The 25,501-nt window shown below is 37.4% G+C and overlaps 1 protein-coding gene across 1 annotated transcript in view; it reads right to left on the bottom strand.

The window, feature by feature from the left end:
* Dic1 (Dicarboxylate carrier 1) overlaps window positions 1-25,501 on the bottom strand; it is a 92,585-nt gene that overhangs the window by 29,096 nt on the left and 37,988 nt on the right. Inside the window, exons 5-6 of the mRNA XM_090385669.1 lie at window positions 15,334-15,448; window positions 5,702-5,794 (exon numbers count right to left, since the gene is read on the bottom strand). Of these exons, the coding sequence (XP_090241795.1) occupies window positions 5,702-5,794; window positions 15,334-15,448 (208 nt within the window). The remainder of the gene's footprint in view (window positions 1-5,701; window positions 5,795-15,333; window positions 15,449-25,501) is intronic.

The following is a 25,501-nucleotide window of genomic DNA, read 5'->3' as shown; positions in this document are numbered from 1 at the left end:
AAAAATACATGGAATGCATATAAATTATCAGGCAACACAGAAGCCTATGCTAGATATCAACTATTCTGTAATCAAGTCACAAAGGAGGTTAGGCAAGCAAAGGCAGATTACAAGAAATATTTGGCAAAGGATGAAAAGAAAAACAGCAAAGACTTCTTTATTTATGTAAATACCAGAAGGAAGGGAATTTATCAAATCAGTCCACTTGATATTGATGGTTTGACTGTTGATGATCTTGCTCAGGTTGCTGAAAAACTTAATAAATATTCTGCATCTACATTCACAAATGAGAAATACTTTGGGGAAGGGGATGCCAAAAGTTTATCAAACTCTAACAGACAGCTAAATGACTTTCTAATAACTGAGATGAAAGCGGAAAAGAAATTGTTGAAGTTAAAGAAAAGAAAGGCACCTGTGGTGGATGGGATCTATCCAATTATATTAAGGGAGGCAGTGCAGGAAGCAAGCAAAATCTTAGCCATAATTATGAGAGAATCCTTGGATTCAGGGATCTCCTTAGACTGGAGATGCACAAATCCATCTCCCATTCCTAAAGGGGATCAAAGGGTGACATGAGTAATTACAAGCCTGTTAGTTTAACTTCTATTCCAGGGAAAATAATGGAGTTAAAGAAGTAATGCAGAATCATCTAGACATGGCTGCAATTATACTTCAGACACAGCATGGGTTTGTTAAGGGGAAATTTTGTCTGACCAATTTGATTGAACAGTATTATATGATCACAAAGGAATGGATGCAAAAAATAATTTTGATATCATATACGTGGATTTCAGGAAAGCTTTTGATACTGTTGCACATAAATTTATTGCCGTGTCAGACTGCTGTACAAATCAGAGCAGTGGGTCATTAAGGGCAAGTTGCTACTATGGATAAAGGTGGTTGAGTGGAAGACAGAGTGGTAATCAATGGACTTTGGTCTTCATGGACTAATGTTATCAGTGGAATCCCCCCAGGGTTCAGTGTTGGCCCATTGTTGTTTTATATATTTATTAATGATACTGATGAAGGCTGGGCTTAATGTCCAAGTTTGCAGATGACAAGGTTTGTAGGGTGGTTAATGATGGTATGCTACTGCAATAGGATCTAGAAAAGTTATGAAGATAGGCTGAGAAATGGCAACTGAAGTTTAACATTGAGAAATGCAATGACAAACTATATGCAGGTAGCAGTAACCCTAGAATAACGTACCAACCATGTGGTACTACACTCAGCGTAGTGGAAAATGAAAAAGACCTGGGTGTAATTGTGTAGTCGTATCTGAAGTTCACTGAGCAATGCAGACATGATATACAGGAATTTTGCTGGCATGGATAAGGAGGCGATTATACCATTGTAGAAGTTAATGGTCAGGTCACATCTTGAATACTGCATACATATCTGGAGGCCTCATTTTAGGAAGGATGTAGAGCAGCTTGAACGAGTGCAGAGAAGGTCAGTGAGATTGATGAGGGGAACAAGGCAGGTGCTCTTACCAAGAAAGCCTTCAGTTCTGCAATCTGCAGCATCTGGAGTCTAGTTGTTAACATTAGACTTGAAACTACTGTAGACTGTAATTTTCAGGAAATACGTATGAAGGAAGGTTGTTCCAGAAAATGAATAAAGGAAGATGAAAAGTTGGTTCTGTGAGTTTGAAATTGGACAGTAAATGGATGTTGGCTGGTGGCGGCACATGTTCAGACTGTTTTAAAAGAGAGAGCAGAAATTATAAAACCTTGGGTCCTTGGGGTTGTCACAGACATTCTCTCAGATATGCCAGACAATCTGTACTTGCTACCTGGGAGTCTAAAACACTGATGGAACTGATATTCGGGTGACACTCAAGTCAAGTGAACCCAATTTCAGCGAAGTCCGAACGGTCTGCGACAGCCAAATCCTCTGCTTGCACCTTCACAATGATGGGACTGTTAGTAAATGGGTATAATCACCATGCACAAGCACACTGTAGGTGACCACCCAGGTGTGAAATAAAATATAAGCAGGGGTCGAGGTGTTGGCGCCACACCACATGGAGGAATGCCGCTCCTCTGTGTTACCAGGCAATACTAGGTGGTAGATGACTCTCATCAACCAGTGCAATACAACCACTTTACTTATTAAAGGCTTGAAGTGGTGGTTAGTCTCCAGAGCTAAGTTCCAGTCAATCCTTCCCTATCTCTTCAATCATGCAGTACAACTGATGGTTTTTGAGGTTACGATGGACATCATGAGGAGATCCAATCTTCCTTACATTTCGAGGGTACAGCTCTAAAACAGTGTTTGCAGGCCAGCTGCTAGTTAGTACACCAGACCAAACCTATTGGTAACTCTCTAGGAGGCTCCGGATCAGCTAGTGTATAAAATCTTGCTACCTCTACTCTGCCAGATAGTGACTGGAGGGTGTTCAAGTACTGTGTATGTGGGAGGGATTGTTGAGGCCACCTTATGTCAAGGATTTAGGGATATTCTTACCACGTGTATGCGATATTCAAAAATTTCATTATTTCATACAGTATGCCCTCCCACTTTTTCTTACTATTGAATACACCATGAATTGTCAAACTAATAGAGTAAGCTTATATGCAAAAAGATCCAAACCTCCCAAACACTTCCTAGTTCGTTTCACAAATATATGTGATCTCAGTTCCAATCTTAACAATGTCCATTTCCACTTGGAGTCTGCCAAACCCCATGTACTTTAATAAATCTCAGTAAATCTCAGTTATTGGCTGATTCAACTGCTGCTCATCTCAGTTGCCCAAATTATTCACTGTATGATTCCTTTTGCCTCAAAGACTTGTTAATTTGGAATCTCCTCTTTTCGATCTTCTCTGGCTTAAAATCTTTCTACCTCATTTCTGTCAAATTCATCTGTTGTCTCTACCTTTCTCCCAATGCCACTAATCACTTGGAGCTCTTTGACTTCCTCTCTTTGCAAGTTTATTTTCTCCATTACAACTTTTCTAACAGTGAGGTAATTTTCTTTGGCGATTTTAATGTTCGCAACTCCAGCTGGCTTCCATTTTCTAGTCACACTGATCCAGCTGGTCGAGATACTGAGGCTTTTGCAATTACTAATGACCTTGTACAGATTGTTCATTTATTTACCAGAATACCGGACAATCCGAACCATACAGCCAACATACTTGATCTTTTTCTCACAAACAACCCTTCTAAGTACACCGTCGAAGTCAGTGGTCCGTTAGGCACCTCAGATCACAACTTGGAGATTGTCTCCTCTCCAATGGAGCCTTTATCTCATGGATATTTCAAACCTCATGTTGTTTGGCAATACAAGAATGCAAAATGGAATGACCTGCGAGATTTCCTTTCTTTGGTCGGATTACTGGTTCAAAACTTCTGATGTCAATGTTTGCTGAGATAGTTTCAGTGAAATTATTCTTGTAGGAATGGAATCATTTATTCCACACTCCATTTTAAAATCTCGCCCTTAATCTAAACCTTAATTTTCCAATAAATGTGCTACGGCTGTTCAAGAGAAGAATGTTGCATATCGTAATTGGCTTGTTTCCAGTTCTTTAGTTTCATTTTCTGCCTGCACCAGAGTTCGCAACAATTGTAAAGCAGTTATTAATCAGTCCAAACTAGATTTTGAACAGGCTAAGAGTAGAAAATTTGCTTCTTGCCTAATGGTAGCCGAGCATTCTGGTCTCTATCTAAAGCTTTTGGCCGGAACTTTTGCCCATTTCTGCTCCCACCTCTGTCAACTTCAGCCAAGGGTAAAGCTGACCTGCTAGCATCCCATTTTTCTTACAACTCGTGTATTAATGATCTTGGTTAGACATCTGCCACCATTCCCCACATGCTCCATTCAATGCCTCCTGTGGTCTTCCATCAAAAGTATGTCAGAAGGATTTTGACCAATCTTGATGCTAAGAAAGCTCCAGGTTCTGATGGTATTTCTCCACTTGTTCTCAAATCCTGTGCTCATGAACTTACTCCTGTTCTTTGCAGTCTTTTATTATTCTTATTCCAAAGATGTTTTTCCTTCTGCTTGGAAATTTGCTCGTATCCAACCAGTTCCTAAAAAGGGTGACATTGTCTCATTGCAATTACTTCTACTCTTTCTAAAGTAATGGAGAAATCAATTAACCACCAACTCTTAAACTACCTAAAAACCTTCCATCTGATCAATGATCGCTAGCATGGATTCCTTCAGTGTCAATCCTCTGGTGATATTTTGGCTTATGTTACCCATTTATGAACAGATTTGGTGAAACAAGCAGTTGCTCTTGACATCTCAAAGGCTTTTGATTGCGTTTGGCATAAAGGTCTTCTAAACAAGCTTCCATCTTATGATTAGCCTACTGTTTTATGTAATTGGTTATCTAGTTTTCTCTCTGACCGCTCACTGAGGATGATGGTAGATGGCGGCGCCTCCGTAGCCAGGTGGGCAGGAGTAGCAGTGCGTATCACAAGCTTCTTAATTAGACTGGGGTTCGAGCCCGTGACCACCAAATACAGAGGATGCGGATAGGTCAGGGAATGACCACCGCATATTTCCCGGGAGCAATATGGCCTTAGTTGCTCATGCTCCTAAAAACCAAATAACAACAACAACAACATGGTAGATGGCTCTCTGTCTTCTAACTTCTCCACTAATGCTGGTGTCCTTGTATATTAATAACCTTCTTCTATTGACTGGAAATCCTATCCATAGTTTTGCCAATGACAGCACACTGCATTCCACTTTCCAGTTTAAGAAACCTTGCCCTGCTCAATCAGCTTCAACCTCTCGAATATCTGCTACCAATTCCTTAAATGCTGATCTCCAGGTAATTCTCCAGTGGGGCAAAGACAACAGTTGATTTCAATCCTTCTAAAACTCAGTCTTGTCTTAAAGCTCACAAAAAGGATTAATCATATATCTCTTTTGGGGATTACCCTGACTTCTAATCTCTCTTTTTTTACATTAAAAAATTATTGCTTCCTCTGCATCTAAAAAACTTTGTTTTCTCTTTTGCTCATGGCATTACTTTTCTTCTAAACAGCTGTTCACTCTATACAAACTGCAAATCTGCCCTACCATGGAATATTATTCCCACATCTGGGGCGGTACCTCCAAAACCTCTCTCAGGCTTCTAGATTCCATTCAGAAGAGGGCAGTTAGGTTAATTAATGACTCATCTCTAACAGAGTCTCTCCACTTGCTGTCTGATAGACGTACTGTTTCTGCTGCATGCCTTTTAAGTGTGATATGATTGAAATTTATAAAGCTCTGAGAGAGAGGGGATAATAAAATGAATGAAGGGATAAGAACTTTCACATTTATAAGGGACACTAAAACTAGGGGGGGGGGGAACAATTTAAAATTATGGGGAAGAGGTATAGACTAGATTGTAGAAAGCTCTGTTTTGGCTCCATGGTTAGTTGAGGTTCAAGACTTAGGGAAATTCAAAGATCTGTGTGGGGACAGAAATATATAAGAAAGTTTTTTTTTTTTTTTTTTTTTACTAGTGCAACTAAAACCTAGACTTTCTTTGCACTATATGGTTAAATGCTATACCATCAGCTTATCATGAATTAACTATAATTCTAAGTATTTGTAATAATTGCTTCTGTAATTAATTTTTTTGATAAATATGAATATCATATGCAACAGGAACAGCAATAAGACATTAAATAATACTCAAAAAAATAATAAAATAAAAGAAATATTAAATATATAACAAATAGTACTTACTGCCATGAAGCTTGCAGTGAAATGTGTAACAAGGTTATCAGTAAAATATACAGTTTGCAGAAGCATTTGTTTGAACTGATCATACATAGAAAGCTATAAAAAATTAATTAAAAATTAAAAAAACATCATATAATATCCAGTATGCATGCAAACAAAATCAATATGGTTCTCTACAAAAATTTGCAAAATCAATTTTTCAACATCAGTGCACTGTGAATAGTCAGACTAGTGGAAAAACTAATCTGCAAAAAGAAATACTCTAAGCCAAAACATTTGACTAGTTCCCCCCTCCAAGAGTGGACTCATTCCACAGCACCTAGGAATGACATTCATTGACTAGTGCAGCATATATATAGTAATGGCATCGGTAGTGCCTATAAGTTCATCAGTACGAAGTTCATGCAATGGGGAGAATGTTGAAGGCGGAGACTGACATTTATTAATTTTAATATATATATATATACACAATGGGCTTGTGCTCAGTTAAAGTGTATAACAGAGCAGTAAAAAATACAAGAAAACAGAACAGAGATTGTACAAAACATAAAAATCAATAAAGGAATAACACACTTTGTACAATGAAGGTTCATTTCAAACGGGAAAAGTACAATTCAAGGAAATAAAGAGGTATTCACGTCATCAAAGTTATATCCAGATCAAACTTGTTCATGAGTGTCAATGTTATTTAAAAGATGGAGTTCCTGGATATCTCTAATGTACAGTTTCTGATGTGGAATGTAGTCTTCTGTCTAGCAGCTACAGCTGGAGCATGTAGATCAATATGGCATAGAAGATCCAGCAGGTAGGTTGAACCAGTGAAGATACGATACAAGAGTTCACCGCATTTCCAAAGATTTTAGCTTGAAGTAAGAACAAAGATTCAGGTAGAAAATTCAGTGGCAAAACATTGGATTACATCTGGAAAGATAGTGGATGAATTTAATTGCAGTGATTCTATTTGCTGTATCAAATATGTATAGTGTGGGTTCCACATAGGAGTTGCTTTGAATAGGAGCACAGAGAATTGAAGATCTTGAAATTTGTGTGTCTGCCATTTAAATAAGCCAATTTGTTTATTCGCTTGGCTTAATATATTCCTAATGTATTTATCAAACCTACATCCGGCATTAAACGTAACTCCCAGATCTTTAACTTTGGAAACTCTGGAAATTGGAGTATCTTTGATGTAATATTGGTTTCCTAAAATCCTAATTTTCTTCAAAACAGCAAAGAAAATTGAGCTGCATTTTTTAAGATTAATCTCCAGACCATTTAGAGCAACCCAATTAGTGAAAGAGTTGAGAGCATCTTGAAGATTAACTGCATCATCTTGAACGTTGATATGTGAGTCATCATCGGCAAACATTAAAATGTTAATACCACCTCTCTCAACAAATTGCGGTAGATCATTGACAAATGATGGTGAATAAAATAGGCACAAGAGATGGTCCCTCTAGATGGAAAAAATTCCCTTGAGATTTCCTGTCCGATGATTAACCTATGTTTTCGATATGATATAAAACTCATCAACCAGGAAAGTAGAGGGTCATCTCAGCAACTGTTAGTTGTTCGAGGGTTGCCACAAGAAGGTGTATTGGGACTCGTCTGAAAACCAAACACAGAACTACGAAACATACCAGGACAGGGAGAGTGCCACTGTTTGAAAGTCAAAGTGAACAGGAGGTGGCATGTACAATATGGCAGCAAGTGGCACATTGTGTCTTGGACAACAGACATCTCATGATCCCTTAATTAATGGCAGAATACAACCAGGGTGCACAGAGAAATGCATTTCCAAGCAAAACATTCAGTGGATATTTTTTCAGCGAGGCCTAAAGAGTAGGTGACCTTTTCCCATGCCCATGTTGACCAACTATCATCAACACCTCTGCCTGCAGCGAATACAGGAGGTCTATGTGGGTAACACAGTGATGTCATCACTGTCCTCCCCACACTGGGCAGGAAAGGCCGGGGTTCAAATCCTGTTGATGATGTGAGGAACTTTTATGGGCTTTTTTATACTCCATGGCTAAGTTAGTCTCAGGTGTAAATAGAAAAGTTTTTTTTCCCTGGAAAAACTGGGGTTTTTGTCTAGAAAAGCAGGAAAATTGACCAGAGAACACCCAATTTAAAGACACAATACACATCGGTAATGAAAGTTACTTTCCAGCTGATATAGTTTTATTTTTTTTTTTAGTTTTAGTGGGTACGGGAGCACCATCTCCCTGGACATTGAACAACTGAAAAAGAGTTGACTAGTCGGATGAATCTAGATTACAGCTCATTTTGCCAATGGATGGATGCATATTCAAAGGTGAACAGCTGCAACCAGAATGCAAGTTTTGATGAAAACAGGCTGGTGGCAGTAGTACCATGGTTTGGGGCAAGTTTTCATGGACATTGCTGGATCCCCTCTTCCCCATTTAATGCAGCCTCACTGCCAGATCCTACCTTGGCATTGTTCTATACAAAGTTTTGTCCTACACGGTGACCATGTATCTAGATGGTACTGAACTCTTTTAACAAGGCAATGCCCTGCATTGCAAGGTTCGAACTGTGCAGGAATGGTTTGAGGATCACGTCCAAGCATTCTGTGTGCTCCCCTGGCTACAAAATTCTCTGACATCAATCCTATTGAACATTTGTGGAATGAGGTAGAATGCATCATTCACCAGTCCACACCAATGACTTACTTTGGGATGTCCTTCTGCCCAGCTGGTCCAGGATACCCAACGACACCTTCTGCAGTCTCATGGAGTAGATGCCATGCCAATGTAAGCAGCTAAGCACAGCAAAAAGTGGCATATCATGCTAGGTAGTAGGTGGTCATAATTTTTTGGCTTATGAATGTAAACAAACTCTCTCTCTCTCTCCCACAAACATACTAACGCATTTTTCATAAATATAAGTGTTAATTTTTTCATAAATCTAAGTTATAATTTCAGTGATATCCACTTCTATTGTAACTTTACTTAATTTTTCTAACAGAATCTCAATTATTGGTTGCCTCAACTAGTGCTCATCTCACATTTTCTCATTATTTCTTCTGATTCCTTTGGCTTTAAAAGGTAGTATAAATATATATCTGCTCCAATATTCCTTGTTAGAGACTTCTTCAAGAAAGTGGTCTCTTCCTAATTTTTAGGTTAAAATTTCTTGATCCCAAATCTGACATTTTGCTGTTATTCCCAACTGTATAAATCACATAGAACTGAGAAAAATTCAAAGGTCAGATCTGCTGGATCAATATTTACAGGGCTGCTTCTGCTTTTATATATACAGCAGGCTCCCGTTATAACGCGGTTCGCTTTACGCTGATTCGCTATAACGCTGTTCTTATATTATAACCCGTATCTGACTATAACGCTGTCACAGATCACTATAACGCTCTTTTACAGATTGCATTTTTGACTTATTAACGAAATCGTTTCATTTGATGGAGTCGATAGCTTGAAAATGAATATCAAAACAGCATTAAAACGTTTCCCACGCCGACTTGAGAAATTTTCCCACGCTCAGTAAAATTTTCTCGCACGCTAATTTTGTTTCAGTACAGTGACTTGTAACGTAGTTCCACGATCAACATTTTAAAAAATGATCAAATATATTGCTTGTAATATTTGCGTTATATGCATTTATCCGAAGTCTAGTCATCACTCAGTAGAGTATTAGACATCGTGCGTAACGGAAAGTTTACTTGAACATTGTATCGTAATTAATTCAACCAACGCAGTTACATTTTCGAAGAGCTAATAATGACTGATAGGAATGAAAAAGCAACAACGTCTGGGCGCAGTACGAAGACTATAAATGTAAGAAAAACACTGAATTTGAAAAGTAAATTAGACGTTTTGAAGCGAATTGATTCCGGTCAACGACAAATGGATGTGTGCCATAATTTAGGACTTGCAACTTTAACTGCAAGAACAATTATAAAAAAATAAAGAATTAATTTTTGCAGCGGGAAAGATAGCTGTTCCACTGCAAGCAACTAGGGCTAGGCTGGCTATTAGGATTGAAATGGAAAGACTTTAATTTTATTGAAGATAATATTCCAATGCAGAATTCAGTTAAGTTAAATATTAAACAGAGAGAGAAAGAGATTAGCCAATATGATGATCTGAAGAAAACTCGCCTAAAAAAAAAAAAAAAAAAAAAAAAAAAATGTGGAACCATTTAAAACTGGTAAGGGATGGTTGAATAGATTTAAAATCCAGGGATAAGCCGCAAGTGCAGATCAAGGAGCCGAAACTTTCAAAAAAGAACTTTTGTTAAAATTATTCAAGAGGGGTATTATGTGTTATACTTCTCAACAAGTTTTTAACATAGCTGAAGCAGGACTTTTGTGGAAACGAATGCCTAAAAGAAGTTTCATATTGAAAGAAATAAAAAACATGCCAGGTTTCAAAGCAGTGAAGGATCGGTTGACTTTATTGTTGGTTTTAACGCTGTGGGGGATTTAAAATTAATACCCCTTTTAGTTTATTTGGAAGAGGGCCAAAGTTCAACTCAAAATCCACACATTTTTCATGATGAAATTCATCAATTAAATTAAATTCATTATTTTAATTGGAATTTTAAATTTACTTTTGATACGCAAGTAGTTACCACATAATTATACGTATGCAATGCAGAATATTTTATATGTGCAAATATTTGAATATTAAATATTTTGACCAACATTTGTGCATCTTTTCATTACTATTTTATTATTCATTAGGAAATATCCTATGGCACTGACTGCAGCTCATAAATACATATGTTACCTTATGGGAAAGCGGCGCTCGCTTAGCGCGGATTCACTTAGTGCTCTGTTTTTCCGGAACGAATGATCAGCGTTAAGCGGGGGTCACCTGTATATATATATATATATATATTTTTTTTTTGGCTGATGCAGCAAAAGAATCTGGCTTCCTTGCACCGTATGACCAATATACTAATAATACTATTAACTATTTGACTTTCTTTGAAACTCCACCGCCAACCTAATTTTTATAATAGAGAAATAATTTTCCTTGATGTGCTTTTGATGTTCACAACTCTATGTGGCTTCAATTTTCTAATTGTGGGGACCCAGCTAATAGACATAAGGTTTTTACTATTACTAATGACCTCATACTGCTTGCTTATTTATTTAGAACAATCATAATCACACTTCTGACATGTTCTGATCTTTTCATTGTCAACAGGCCTCCAAAGTACACTGTTGAAACAGTATGATCTGTTTGATTAATGTTCTTTTTTTCCCCCCCTTGATTTTTACTGCTTTAACTCTCCCAATTCAAAAATTTCCTCAAACTGACTGAATGAAATTACTCTTGTAGAGAACAAATCTTTTACTTTTCACTTTTCTTTTCACTAATCCCATCCTACTTTGGACTTTATATAAACCTGTGATTCCTAACCTTTTCTGGGTCATGCCCCCCCCTTTGAGAATTTAATGAGAGCTAATCCTCCACCTCTCCCAAAAGAAAGGCACATAAACACAGATAAACAAAATTTTGCATGCAATTTATTTTGTTTCAATGGAAATTTTTTTATGTTTTATCTATGTGAAGGAAATCAATCTTTACAAAGAATTACACTCACTCACTCTCTCTCTCTCTCAGTGCTTTTTTTTTTTTTTTTCATGCAAAGATTCCACTACTTCCTGAAGGGGTGGTTAATTTTCTTATTTATTCTTATTCAATCCGAATTGTTCAAATGAAACGAAAAGTAAACTGCAATGCTCAACTTTGCCAGATAAGGGTAGGCTTGTGTCAAGGAACACTATAATTCTCAAGGCTCTGAGTTGAATCCATGTCATGTTATATCCTTTGTTCTCATGTTAATGAGGTCATCTTTGGCAAGCACTGCATCATTGATGCTTCAATTTTAATTGATTGATTTCAATCAAATTCAATTTTAAGGCTGTTTGATCAGAAGTAAACTTCAAAAGAGCTGCGCAGTATTTCCAGGAGTTTTCAGAGAAATTGACAAGGTACTTTGTAGCTCTTGACTCCAGTCTGCAAAGCACTCCCTCCAGCATTGTAAAGTTCATACAGTTGTCCACCTCCAATTTCCTCTTCGTATCTGCCTGCACAATTACCCCCCAGGTCCGTTTCATTATCTACCACTGTCAGTGTAGTGCCAAACAGTTGATAAATTACTCTGGGGTTACTGCTTCCCATATGCAGTACTTTACATTTGTCAATGTTAAACTTCATTTGCCACCTCTCGGCCCATCTGCTCAACCTTTCCAGATCCTGTTGCAGCAGCATAGCATCAGTAGTGTCCTTAACAACCCTGCCAACCTTTGTATTGTCTGCAAACTTGGACATTAAGCTTGATATACCATACCAATATCATTAATAAATACAGAAAACAACAATGGACCAAACACTGAACCCTGGGGACTCCACTAATAACATTAGTTTTCCATTGATTACCACTCTGTCTTCTCCCACTCAACCATCCCTTTATCCATAGCAGCAATTTGCCTCCAATGCCACACTGCTCCAATTTGTGCAGCAGTCTTCCACGTGCAACAGTATCAAAAGCTTTCCTAAAATCCAAGTATATGATATCAAAATTATTCTTTGTATCCAGTTCCTTTGTGACTACATCACAGTATCCAATCAAATTGGTCGACAAGACTTCCCCTTAACAAACCCATGCTGTGTCCGAGCTATAACTGAAGACTTGTCTAGATGATCCTGCAATGTTTCTTTAACCAGTGCCTCCATTAATTTTCCTGGAACAGAAGTTAAACTAAGAGGTCTGTAATTACCTGTCTCCCCCTTTGATCCTCCTTTGCAGATTGGGGTCACATTTGCACGTCTCCAGTCCATGGATACCTCCCCTGAGTCCAAGGAAGCTCTCATAATTATGGCTAAGGGTTTGTTTACTTCCTTTGCTGTCTCCTTTAATATAACTGGATAGATCTCATCCATCCCAGGTGCCTTTCTTATGTTTATCTTCAACAATTTCTCCTCCACTTTACTTTCAGTTATTACAAAATCATTTAGCTCACTGCCAGAGTTTAATTCACCACTGACATTCCCCTCCCTGAATAACTCCTCATGTGTGAATGTAGATGCAAAACACTCATTTAGTTTGTTAGCTACCTGAGCAGGATCATCAACAGTTGAACCATCGATATCCAGTGGACCAATTTGATTCATCACCTTCCTTCTGGAGTTTACATAAGTAAGAAAAACAGCAAAGAAAAACAGCAAAGAAGCAAAGATGCAAAGAAAAACAGCAAAGAACTCTTTGCTGTTTTTCTTTGCATCCTTTGCCAAAGATTTCTCGTAATCTCCCTTTTCCTGCCTAACCTCCTTTGTGACTTGGTTACAGACTAGCTTATATATACATAGGCTTTCGTGTCACCCTTTAATTTATATGAATCCCATGCATTTTTCTCCTCTGCCACTTGTCTCATTAGTTCATCTGACAACCATTTAGGCCTAAACCTTGAACAATATATTAGTTGGTATGAAAAACCTAGTAGCTTCCAAGATTCTTTGAATGCTTCCCATTTTAAATTTGCTGTTGGTAACATGATCAGTTGGTCCCACTGTATAGAAATTAAATACTGTCTCAGTCCATCATAGTCGCCTTTACGAAATTAAAAACCCTTCCCTTTACCCCTTGATGGTAGTTACCTCTTGGAGTAAATCCCACTTCACCACAATGTGATCACTGCCACCTAATGGTTCCTTTATCTGTAGATTCTTAATGCATGAAGAATCACTACTGATAATCAGATAAAGAGTATTACTCCCTCTAGTTGCCTCCAGAACATGCTGCTGTAGAAAACAATCATTCAATAAATCCACAAAAGCCTTGCTAGTGTGTGAGTGACCAACCCACAAATTCCAGTCAATATCTGAGAAATTAAAATCCCCCATCATAAGATTCTCTGATTTACTGGCCCACTCTATTTCCTTATACAGTTGTTTATTATACTCATCAGAGACATTAGGCCTATAACATACTCCTACTCTCAATTTTGATTTCCCAGTGCTTATATCACACTAAACTGAGTCGACACTACACTGTCCAGCCAAGTTGACTGGCTGTACTTCCTTGGATTTTATGTGTTTCTTAACTAATAGCAAAACCCTTCCTCCCTTCCTATCCTGTCTATCCTTCCTGTACACATTGAACTCCCCAAATTCCATTTCTGCATTCTTTATATCTGTTTGACACAACGTCTCTGATATTACAACAATATCTGCCTTTGATGTTTTGACCAACACCTCAAATTCATCAAATTTATTTACCACCATGTGTTTACTTTTAGATGCAGGGGATTTCAGAGACTCCCAACATTCTCTGAAATCCCCTGCATCTTGTTTTCCAGGCTGCTGCTCATTCCAATAGAAGCAGTGCAAGAATCACTTTCACCTCTGTCAGCAGCTACAGTTAATCTATTAGTCCGAGTATCCTCCAAGCTAGCAGTTTTCCGACCCACCTAACTCTGCCTCGATAGCATCCGCAAATATTCTTGCACCCTTTCTATTTAAGTCTATCCCATCTCTGTAGAAGTAGTCTCTCCTGTTAACAAGCACAGATCAATGAGAGAAATTCTACCCATTGAGCCTTGCACAATCTCTCCAGGGCCGAACTGATCGACAAGGCTCTCATCATATACTCCTTCCTATCATGTCTGGGCAGAATTGCAGACACTTTCAAATTGAACCCTAATTCCCCAGTTTCATTCGACAGTGACCTGTACTTGTTAAGTAACTCCGCCAGTCTCCTACTCTTAATATTATTAAGAGTAAGCACCAATATTATTAGTGCCAATATGTACAACAATATCACCTTTTGTGACCTTAAAAGATGATATCTGCTCTATAATGTCATCAACCTTTGCCCCTGGCAGACATACACTGGTCCTGTTCCACCTATCTGTTTTGCACAATATGTTTCCAGTTATTATAATCCACATTATCTGAATTTCTGCACATAGGAAAAAAAATAACAAAAAAGAGAAGAGGAAGAGGACAAGACTGTGTTATGGGGAAGACATAATGGCCCCATTTGTGCAACTTATAAATAACCACAAATGTCGTTTTTGGTAAAATGGGAAGGTGCTTGAATATACTAGATAAATATACTAATAAAAGAATTTACTAATAAAAGAAAATATTAAATTTACACTTCATTTTTTGAACTTAATTTTCATAAAATTAAGTTAAAAAAAAATCAAACTACTTTTCTAAAAAACATCACATAACAAAATTAGTACTGATATCTAATTTGTTTGTTTGTTTTGTTTTTAGGAGCATTAGCAACTAAGGCCATAATGCTCCGGGAATATGCGGTAGCCATTCCCTGACCTTCCCACATCCTCCGTATTTGGTGGTGACAGGCTCGAACCCCGGTCTAATCAAGAAGCGTGTGCTATGCACTGCTGCTCCTTCCCACCTGGCTATGGAGGCACCTACTGATATCTCATGTATGGCTATCAAAAATTTAAGTTTATTTATTTTCTTTCAATAGCTAAAATATATAAATTTCAGACCCATTTTTTTCTCTAAATAATTTATTTCTTTTTAATTATCAGATATTATTGCACTTCAACATCGAGGCTATATGTTGTATTCAATCAAATGGAAATCAAAATGAAAAACAAAAATTACCTGTCCTATGGTTATAAATACTGCTCTACTTGTTGCCAAGGATGCACCAGAAAAAAGACGAGGGAACCCTTCTTTTCTATATACTTGCCATAAACCATCTATTGCATGCCTATAACTTCAGAAGGAAGGAAGAAAGAAAGAAAATTTTAATGTTATGGACGAAACTGTATTGATTATTTATATTATATATAAATTGAGTACTTATCATACTGAGTTTTTATATTATACATAAGTATTATATTATATTTTACATAATACTTTATATTACATATATTATAATTATATTATACATATTATACTTTATATATTATACATAAGTATTATATTATACTTTCAGGAGTCATAATGCTTTTTTTTTTTTTGTGTTTATTATGTTATGTGATTTCTTTTATGTAAACCCCTGGCTTGTAGCCGTGAAGGGAGTCGAATACAGCAATGTGCTTTCGGTATATAATAAAGAGTTCTTCTTATAAATACTCAATATGATTGCAACTACAAGCACTCATAATATATAAATAAAATCACTAAATATGGTTTTAATGCAATATTAATATGGAATTTTTTTTATATGTAAATCATATAGCAGTAAATTTCATTAAAGGCTCAAACCTTTAGGATAATCCTAAAGCCTGAAGAAATTCTGCTACAGATCCCTCCTCCCTTTCATTTATTAGGGGATTTTAATGCACACCACTCACTCTGGGGCTCTCCAATGCCATACCTAAAATCCTCCGGTTTTTGGGTATGGTACTGGTTGTGGCATTCAGAATCTGTTGTCAATGTGTTGTGTGGCATCACTGATGGGTTGGTATTTGATAATTCAACATCGAATGAATTATTTGAAGCAAATAACTTTCAATAAGCCTTGGAAAATTTCCGAAGCTGATTTGGAAGTGGGTATTATCTGCCTGAGGGATTCTAGTTGTTTGAATTTCACAAATTATCAGATAATGGTCACTGTTTAGTGGATGAGTGGAAACAATGTTAGAGAGCAGATTGTTAAGTGTATAGCTATAGTTGTTCTAGTGTGAAAAATGAATGAAAGTCTATTAGTACCAGTATTCAACAGTGTTAGATTATGTTTGTGAAGCAGTGATTCCAGATGTTTTCGTCTATCTGAATGCGATGAGCCTCAGAGTGAGTGGTGTGCATTAAAATCCCATAATAAACAAAAGGGAGGCAGGATCTGTTTCAGAAGTTCTTCCAGGTCATTATATGTATATTCTTTCATTGGGGACAGGTAGATTTAAACTATTGTTAACATGATGGAAAACAAGATGTAGGATATTTCAGAGACTGCTGGGAGTCATTGCAGTACAAGTAAACACATGAGTTGTGTTAGGGTAGCTAAGAATAGGAACAGGTGCATGTATACTTGCGTGTACACCAATGCTAGGAGTTTGGTAAATAAATTTGATGAATTTGAGGTATTGCTCAAAACATCAAAGGCAGATATTGTTGAGATATCAGAGACGTGGTGTCACACAGATATAAGGGATGCAAAACTGGAATTTGGGGAGTACAAGTGTACAGAAAGGATAGACAGGATAGGAAGGGAGGAGGGGTTATGCTATTAGTTAAAAAACACATAAAAATCCAAGGAAGTGAAGCCAGTCGACACAGCTGGATAGTGTAGTGTCGAGTCAGTTTGGTGTGACATAAGCATTGGGAGATCAAAATTGAGAGTAGGAGTGTGCTATAGGGCTAATGACTCTGATGAGTATAATAAGGAACTGTACAGGGAAATAGAGTGGGCCAGTAAATCAGAGAGTCTTATAATGGGGGATTTTAATTTCTCAGATATTGACTGGAATTTGTGGGTTGGTCACTCACACACTAGCAAGGCTTTTGTGGATTTATTGGATGATTGTTTTCTACATCAACATGTTCAGGAGGCAACTAGAGGGAGCAATACTCTTGATCTGATTATCAGTAGTGATTCTTCATGCATTAAGAATCTGCAGATAAATGAACCACTAGGTGGCAGTGATCACAGTGTGCCGAAGTGGGATTTACTCAAAGAGGTAACTACCATCAAGGGGTAAAGGGTAGGGTTTTTGCTTTCGTAAAGGCGACTACAATGGTCTGAGACAGTATTTAATTTCTATACAGTGGGACCAACTGATGATGTTACCAACAGCAAATTCAAAATGGGACGCATTCAAAGAACTTATCTTGGAAGCTACTACGCTTTACATACCAACTAAGAAATATTGTTCAAGGTTTAGGCCTAAATGGATGTCAGATGAACTAATGAGACATATGGCAGAGAAGAAAAATGCAGGGGATACATATAAATTAATGGGTAACATGGAAGCCTATGATAGATATAGGTTGGTCTGTAACCAAGTCACAAAGGAGATTAGGCAGGCAAAGGCAGATTATGAGAAATCCTTGGCAAAGGATGCAAAGAAAAACAGAAAAGAGTTCTTTACCTATGTAAACTCTAGAACAGTGTTTCCCAACGTGGGTCCCACGCCCCACATGGGGGCAATTTGATTGTTCAGGGGGGCAATTCAAAAATTGCTCGTCTAGAGTTTAAAACAACCGCCTACTATGATTTAACTTGTACAAAAGAAGAATTGTTGGTATCTCAATTTTAAATAAGCATTCGTTAAATGTTGTACTTTCTATAGAGCTGCACTTGAAAGTTTGGAGTAATATCAACTACAGTTTGCTCGGAGAGTATTGCTTACTATGCCTAGTGAAGGAATAGTACATACTGTATTGGACGATTGCTTATGGCATATGCAATGTGCAAGCAAAGTGGTTGTCTACTGTAGCCTACCGCAAACTCAGCATGTTATATGAAATAGGTAATTCCTTTCATACAAACGCTCGTTTGGGCATCGTGACTGTACATTTGGATAGGTTTGACGATCTCAGATTAAAATAAAAATTACTTTGTCCACGCACAGAATTATTATTAATGAAGAACCGTGATATACAATGGTATGTATTTGTCATATATGTATTTCTGTGGTCTCAGTAAATAAGCAAATAAGTCCAAAAACTCGAATTTGCAGGAGAGGAAAAATAAACTTCACACTCTCATATAAACACGCATATATTCGAATATACAAATATTTATTACTCACGCTAAAACTACAATAACGAAGATAGCTGCGTGTCACATAATAGTAAATAATAAATACTTTATTATAGTGCACTTATCTCATTTTTGACAAATTAGACTTATCTGCTTGTTCACAGAGACCACAGATTTAATAGCCCGAATTCAGTAATTCGTGTGATTTATTCATTCAAAAAGCGTACTAATAATTAATTTTGATATATTAAAATAAAATTAAATTAACTTTAATGCATAGTTTATTTTTAGTTTTTGATTTATCTTATATTTATTTCTTTCAGTTGCGCAGTAAAATGAGTAGTGCAAGTAAAAAAAAAGTTCGTCAGTATTCAGAGGAATACTTAAAATTTGGTTTCATACCCGCTATCCACGATCAAAGGTCACCTTTTTGTCTTTTATGCCAACAATGCTTGACCAACGAATCAATGAAGCGAGGTCGTCTTGAGGCGCATTTGAAGGCGAAACATAATGCTCATGTAAATTCAGATTTAGATTACTTTCAAACTTTAAAGAAGAATTTTGAAAAAAGAGCAACATTAAAGTCTCTGTTTATTGCTCATACTGCAACTGTCAATCGTACTCTTGAGGCTAGTTATGAAATTTCTTTACTCATTGCTAAATCTGGGAAAAATCATACTATAGGAGAGAATTTAATCAAACCATCAATATCAGCATTTCTTAAAACAGTTCTGGAAAAAGATGACAAAGACGTGAAAGCTATGCCACTCAATAACAATACTGTTAGCAGAAGAATAGATGAAATGAGTGAAGATATTGAAATACAACTTGTTGGAAAGCTGAAAACAAGAAAATTCTCAGTGCAAATGGATGAATCAACTTTGAGAGACAGTGAAGCCGTACTGATAACTTATGTGAGATATATTGATAAAGGTAATTTTGCTGAAGAAATGTTATTCTGTAAATCATTAGAGAGCACCACTACCTCTCCAAAGATATATATAATAAGCTAAAAAATTACTTAGATGACAATAATATACCAATGAAAAATATAACATCTTGCGCTTCAGATGGTGCTCCTAATATGATGGGCAAGAAAAATGGCTGCTTAAAATTGATGAAAGATGAGAATCCAGAAATGCTTCTTGTGCATTGTGTTATTAATAGGGAAAACTTGGTAGCTAAAAATATTTCGCCTGTTCTTCATGAAGTACTAAAATCAGTTATAAAATGTGTCAATGCTATTAAAGCTAATGCCAAATGTGAGCGTCTCTTCAAGCTTTTTTGTGAAGAACAAAATGGAGACCATGTGAGACTTTTACTTCACACTGAAGTAAGGTGGCTCTCGAAAGGGAACTGCTTGAAAAGATTCATGGAACTATTTGATACTATTAGTGACTTTTTAAGTGACAAACCTGAAATGAAGCATCTGTTAACGGTCGATGGTAAAGCATTTGTGAGTTATTTAGCCGATATCTTTGAAAAACTAAATATATTAAATAAACAACTTCAAGGAACAAATAAAACTCTCGTCGATGCAAAAGCGAAGATATTTGGTTTCATTACATTTATTGAATTATGTCAAAAATATATTTGTAACAAAAATTTTGAACAGTTTCGTTGGCTGCAAAAATGTGAAGTGACTGATACCGCTGTACTTGTTATTGTCGATCATCTGAAAATTCTGTCCGCTGATTTAAAAGAAAGGTTTTCTGATTTAAAACAAATTGATTTTCCAACCTGGATGATGCAACCAATGTTAGTGGATTTGTCTGATGTATCAATGCAGTACCAAGAAGAACTCTCAGAAATGCAAAATGATGAGTCAGTTAAAACTTTATTCAATATAAAAGGAGCGATGGCATGGCCTTGTGATGAAACAGAAATTAAATACCCAAATTCAACCAACTTTGCAAGAGAGCTATTGTTACCGTTTCCATCTTCATATTTAGCTGAATGTGGATTTAGTGCCATAAATGATTTGTTCCTAAAGAAAAGAAATCGACTGGATATCACAAAACGGGGAGACTTGAGACTGAAGCTGACTAAATTGGAGCCCAATATAAAATCTCTCTGCGGCAAGCATCAAGCACAAGGGTCTCACTAAATTTAGTGCACTCATCTAGAAGTGACTTCACATGGAATGTTGAAATTATTAAACAATTAAATAATAATTACTAAAAATTAAAATATTATAAAAAAATCTTTCATATAAATTATTTTGTACTTGAATTTTAGTTGTCCATTATATGTTTTGAAAATTTACTTACTGTTTTTTTCTTAATAATTTCCTAATGATTTCTTCCTAAAACCTAAGTTTTGTGTCCTGAACAAGTTGTAATTAGGCTTCATTTAGGGAATAATTCAATTTTTGAATATAAAAAATATGTATATCGGTGTTTCCCAACGTTACATAGGGGGCATCAGAATTTTAGAAAGACTTAGGTGGGGCATGGTAAAAAAAAGGTTGGGAAACACTGCTCTAGAAGGAAAGGGATGGATCAGATTGGTCCACTGGATATTGATGGTTCAACAGTTGAGGATCCTGCTCAGGTGGCTAACAAATTAAACGAGTATTTTGCATCTGCATTCACACATGAGGAGTTATTCCGGAAGGGGAATGCCAGAGGTGAAGCAAACTCTGGCAGTGAGCTAGATGATTTTGTAATAACTGAGAGGAAAGTGGAGGAGAAATTGTTGAAGATAAACATAAGAAAGGCACCTGGGGTGGATGGAATCTATCCAGTTATATTAAAGGAGGCAGCAAGGGAAGTAAGCAAACCCTTAGCCATAATTATGAGAGCTTCCTTGGACTCAGGGGAGGTACCCATGGACTGGAGATCTCCAAATGTAACCCCAATTCACAAAGGAGGATCAAAGGCTGACACAAGTAATTATAGACCTGTCAGTTTAACTTCTGTTCCCGGAAAATTAATGGAGGCACTGGTTAAAGAAGCACTGCAGGATCATCTAGACAAGACTTCAGTTATAGCTCAGACACAGCATGGTTTTGTTAAGGGGAAGTCTTGCCTGACCAATTTGATTGGATACTATGATGCAGTCACAAAAGAACTGGATGCAGGGAATAACTTTGATATTATATACTTGGATCTTAGAAAGGCTTTTGATACTGTTGCACATGGAAGACTGCTGCACAAATTGGAGCAGTGTGGCATTGGAGGCAAATTACTGCTATGGATAAAGGGGTGGTTGAGGGGGAGAAGACAGAGAGTGGTAATCAATGGACACTGCTCATCGTGGACTAATGTTATTAGTGGAGTCCCTCAGGGTTCAGTATTGGGTCCTTTATTGTTTTCTGTATTTATAAATGATATTGATGATGGTATATCAAGCTTAATGTCCAAGTTTGCAGACGATACGAAGGTTGGCAGGATTGTCAAGGACACTACTGACACTATGCTGCTGCAACAGGATCTGGAAAGGTTGAGCAGATGGGCTGAGAGGTGGCAAATGAAGTTTAACATTGACAAATGTAAAGTACTACATATGGGGAAACAGCAACCCCAGAGCAACGTATCAACTCTGTGGTACTACACTGACAGTGGTAGAGAATGAAAGGGACCTGGGGGTGGTTGTGCAGGCAGATATGAAGTTCTCTGAGCAGTGCAGACGGGCTGCAAGAGTAGCTCATGGTGTACTGTCAATGATATATAGGAATTTTTCTAGCAGGGATAAGGAGGTGATTATTCCCTTGTATAAGGCAATGGTCAGACCACACCTAGAGTACTGTATACAGGCCTGGAGGCCTCATTTCAAGAAGGATGTAGAGCTGCTAGAACGAGTACAGAGAAGGGCAACAAGATTAGTGAATGGAACAAAGGGGTGCTCTTACAAAGAAAGGCTTACCTTTTGCGAATTACAGTGTCTGGAGACTAGGCACCAGCGAGGTGATCTGATAGAGGTGTACAAAGCCTTGAATGGTTTGAGCAAGCTCAATGCTGATGGGATTGTTCCTCTTGCTCAGAATAATCACCTGAGAGGGCATAAATTTGAATTGAGGAAAGACAGATGTAGGACAGATGTGCGGAAATTTGCCTTTAGCCAGCGGGTGGTTGGTGGGTGGAACAGACTTCAATCCCTTGTCGTGGAAGTTGATAGTCTAAATAAGTTTAAGGCTTGGCTGGACAGGTATTTTGAACGAACAGAGGGGTGAAGTGGAAGTGGTTATTTTTTATTTATTTATTTTACTTTAATTTTTTTGGCTGATGCTGCATAAGCTTGCTTTCTTGCATCAAATGCCTCTACTAATACTAATGCTAATGCTAATATTCATACCGAAAGAGCCACTATCCCGCACTCTTTGGTGTATTGCAGCAAATGTTGTGTGGTGAGGCAACCTTCTGCCTAGGAAGTGTTCTTGATAAATCCTGCGAGCCTCTCTTCCGTTTCCATGTCTGTACCCGTACTGAACATAAAATGACATTATGCGTTTATGCTATTAGCGGCAGATACGCACCACTCCGAGGACCTCTCAATGCATGCATACATTAATGTTGATGGTAGTCGTAGGTTCGAGCACTGTGTTATGGATTGTTTTTTCTATTTTGTGTGCCACAACAAATTATTTGTATGCATTAAACAACATTAAATTACCGAATGTGTTGTTCAATTTTTACAACCCTTTAATAGCTTCTGCTGCTATAACGACTCATTTACAACCTATGTTTACTTGACAAAAAATGTTTCATTTGGTACTCTCTATCACCTGTTCAAGTTTGTCGGTAGAGATTCTCTGCACCCTGTATATAGTTATAAATACTCTGGATAAACCGTAATTCATAAACTAGAACAAATACAAAATGGAAAACCAAATGAATCAAACACAAGTAACTACAGAAATCAAAGAAATCTCCATATTAAACAAGATGATAAGACAAACAATTGACTTCATTACTTAAAGAAAGAAAAACATAGATAATAACCAACTTTATTAATTAGAAAGAAAAAACCATAAATAATGAGTCAAATATTACTTAATAAATCTCAGCTACACAAAATTCAAAATGAACATTTATATTGCAATTATATCAGAGATGGTGCTACGTTAACAGACAAAGTTATGCCAAAAACTGAATTCTTGAAGAGACCATGAATAAAAATACACAGTGTGCTCCTGGATATATATTTAGTTGGTTGTAAAGTTTGAGACAACAGCACTTTGTGCATTTTTATTAATGATCATTTGAAGAATCCAGTAGTTGTCATAAATTTGTCTGCTAACACAGTTCCATCCCTAATACAATAGCCATACAAACATTCATTTGAATTTCATGAATCTGAGGTTTATTATTTATTGTTTTTTATTTTTAATTAATGGAGTTGGTTAACATTTATGCTTTTCCTTCTTTAAGTAATATTAGGAATCAATTGTCTGTCTTATTGTCTTGTTTGATATGCCGATTTCTTTGGTTTCTTTAGTTACTTACATTTGATTCAATGCTAGAATAAATGCAGAGGGGTAACCCCCATATTTATTCTAGCATATGATTTACCCAGAGCTGAAATAGTTGTGCCTACAGTATTTATAAAGATGTAAGAATGTCTGATCATTTGGTCTTCTTGTTTCACCTATCACTTCACTGATGAGGAGCTAATAAGGTTTGAAACAACCACATGAAGAGTGACAATAGGTTTCTGTGTTTTGGGTAAATAGTCAGCAATTCATAATCTGGTTATTCATAAACTGATTTAGTGGGTCTCAATCTCTTGGCTTTGTTTAAAGTAAATTTAACTGTATTTCAATACCTGTATACAAATAATAGAAACGCTGAAAAGAAGAGACTTAATGAACATCTAACAGACACCTGGCAAGAAAGATAGCAGACCTCAACTAAAGGCACTGTCACCAAAAGATTCCTCCAGGATGTCAGGGCCCCCTACCCCCCTCACACCTGTCTGGTTTTCACAGGGAGTCTATGCTACCTCACTGGACATGGCTCCTTGCAGAAAAAACTACATGACTTCAAAATTTCAGACTCAGCCCACTGTCGCTGTGGAGAGGATCAGACGTGGGAGCACCTTGCCCACAACTGTGAAATCTATGAGGACTTCAGGAGGATCCTAATAACGAGACTACGCTTCAACTACCAAAATCAAGAACACCTCACCCTACAGAATGAAGAAACTTACAGAGCCCTGACTCAATTGGCAATGGACCTATTTACCAGGCAGAAAGCACTACCACCACTTTAGCATCCGAATCAATAGGTCATAACAACCATGACTGCCAACTGTTGCTGCGCATCATTGAGTCATGGATGGTAACACCTTGGACCAACTTACACAAGACTTGACCAACACACCATCGGGAGTACAGAACCCAACTTGATACGTCACATCTCAAGTAGTCAACTGGTCTCCCCACTTGGTTGGGACAATACTAGCAGTGCAATCAAAGACAGGGTCCACACATACCTTGACAAATTCCTCATCACTGATTCCTGGACCAACTTCTCCCGACCAGACGTGATACATCTCATCAAGAAGAGACCTACCATCGATCCCTCGACTTGACCATCATATCTTGGACTCCTGGTTTTGACCACCCCACTATTCGTTATCATGGACTACTGGACCAGCCTTCAGTCTGGATGCGACACAGACTCACCAAATGGAGTTCCAATTGATGACACCTGGACTAGACCTTCCTGAACATGACCCGTCCACCATAGCAGCACTCACACTGCTGGATTTCCACCAAGTGTCGGCTCCAACTGACTGGCCGTGCTCGCTGTTACCCTGCACCTGCAGGGTATCTCTCTTTCTCTCTCTCTCTCTCTCTTTTTTTTTTTTTGTGGCTTCTTTCTTCTGTTTCCTTTCATCTGTCCTTTTACCCCCCCCCCCATTTTTCTCTTACACAATGATTTTTTTTTTTTTTTTCTTTCTTTCTACCCCACTCCTCTCTAGTGAGGCACTGGGCATGCCACACTGTCATCAGGGGCCATCTTCCCCGTCGGCCCCCTTCTTCTGTTTCCAACCCTCCAGTCTTCTGCCTACCTCCCTTACTTTTCCCTTGCACAACGTGTTTTTTTTTTTTTTTTATATGTGTGTGTGTGTATATATATATATATATATATATATGCCCCACAGGTCTAAATC

Source organism: Mastigoproctus giganteus, chromosome 12, assembly GCF_048544385.1.
Source record: "Mastigoproctus giganteus isolate SK-2022 chromosome 12, ASM4854438v1, whole genome shotgun sequence".
In the NCBI taxonomy this organism is placed as follows: Eukaryota; Metazoa; Arthropoda; class Arachnida; order Uropygi; family Thelyphonidae; genus Mastigoproctus; species Mastigoproctus giganteus.
This window is presented reverse-complemented; position numbering and strand designations above follow the sequence as displayed.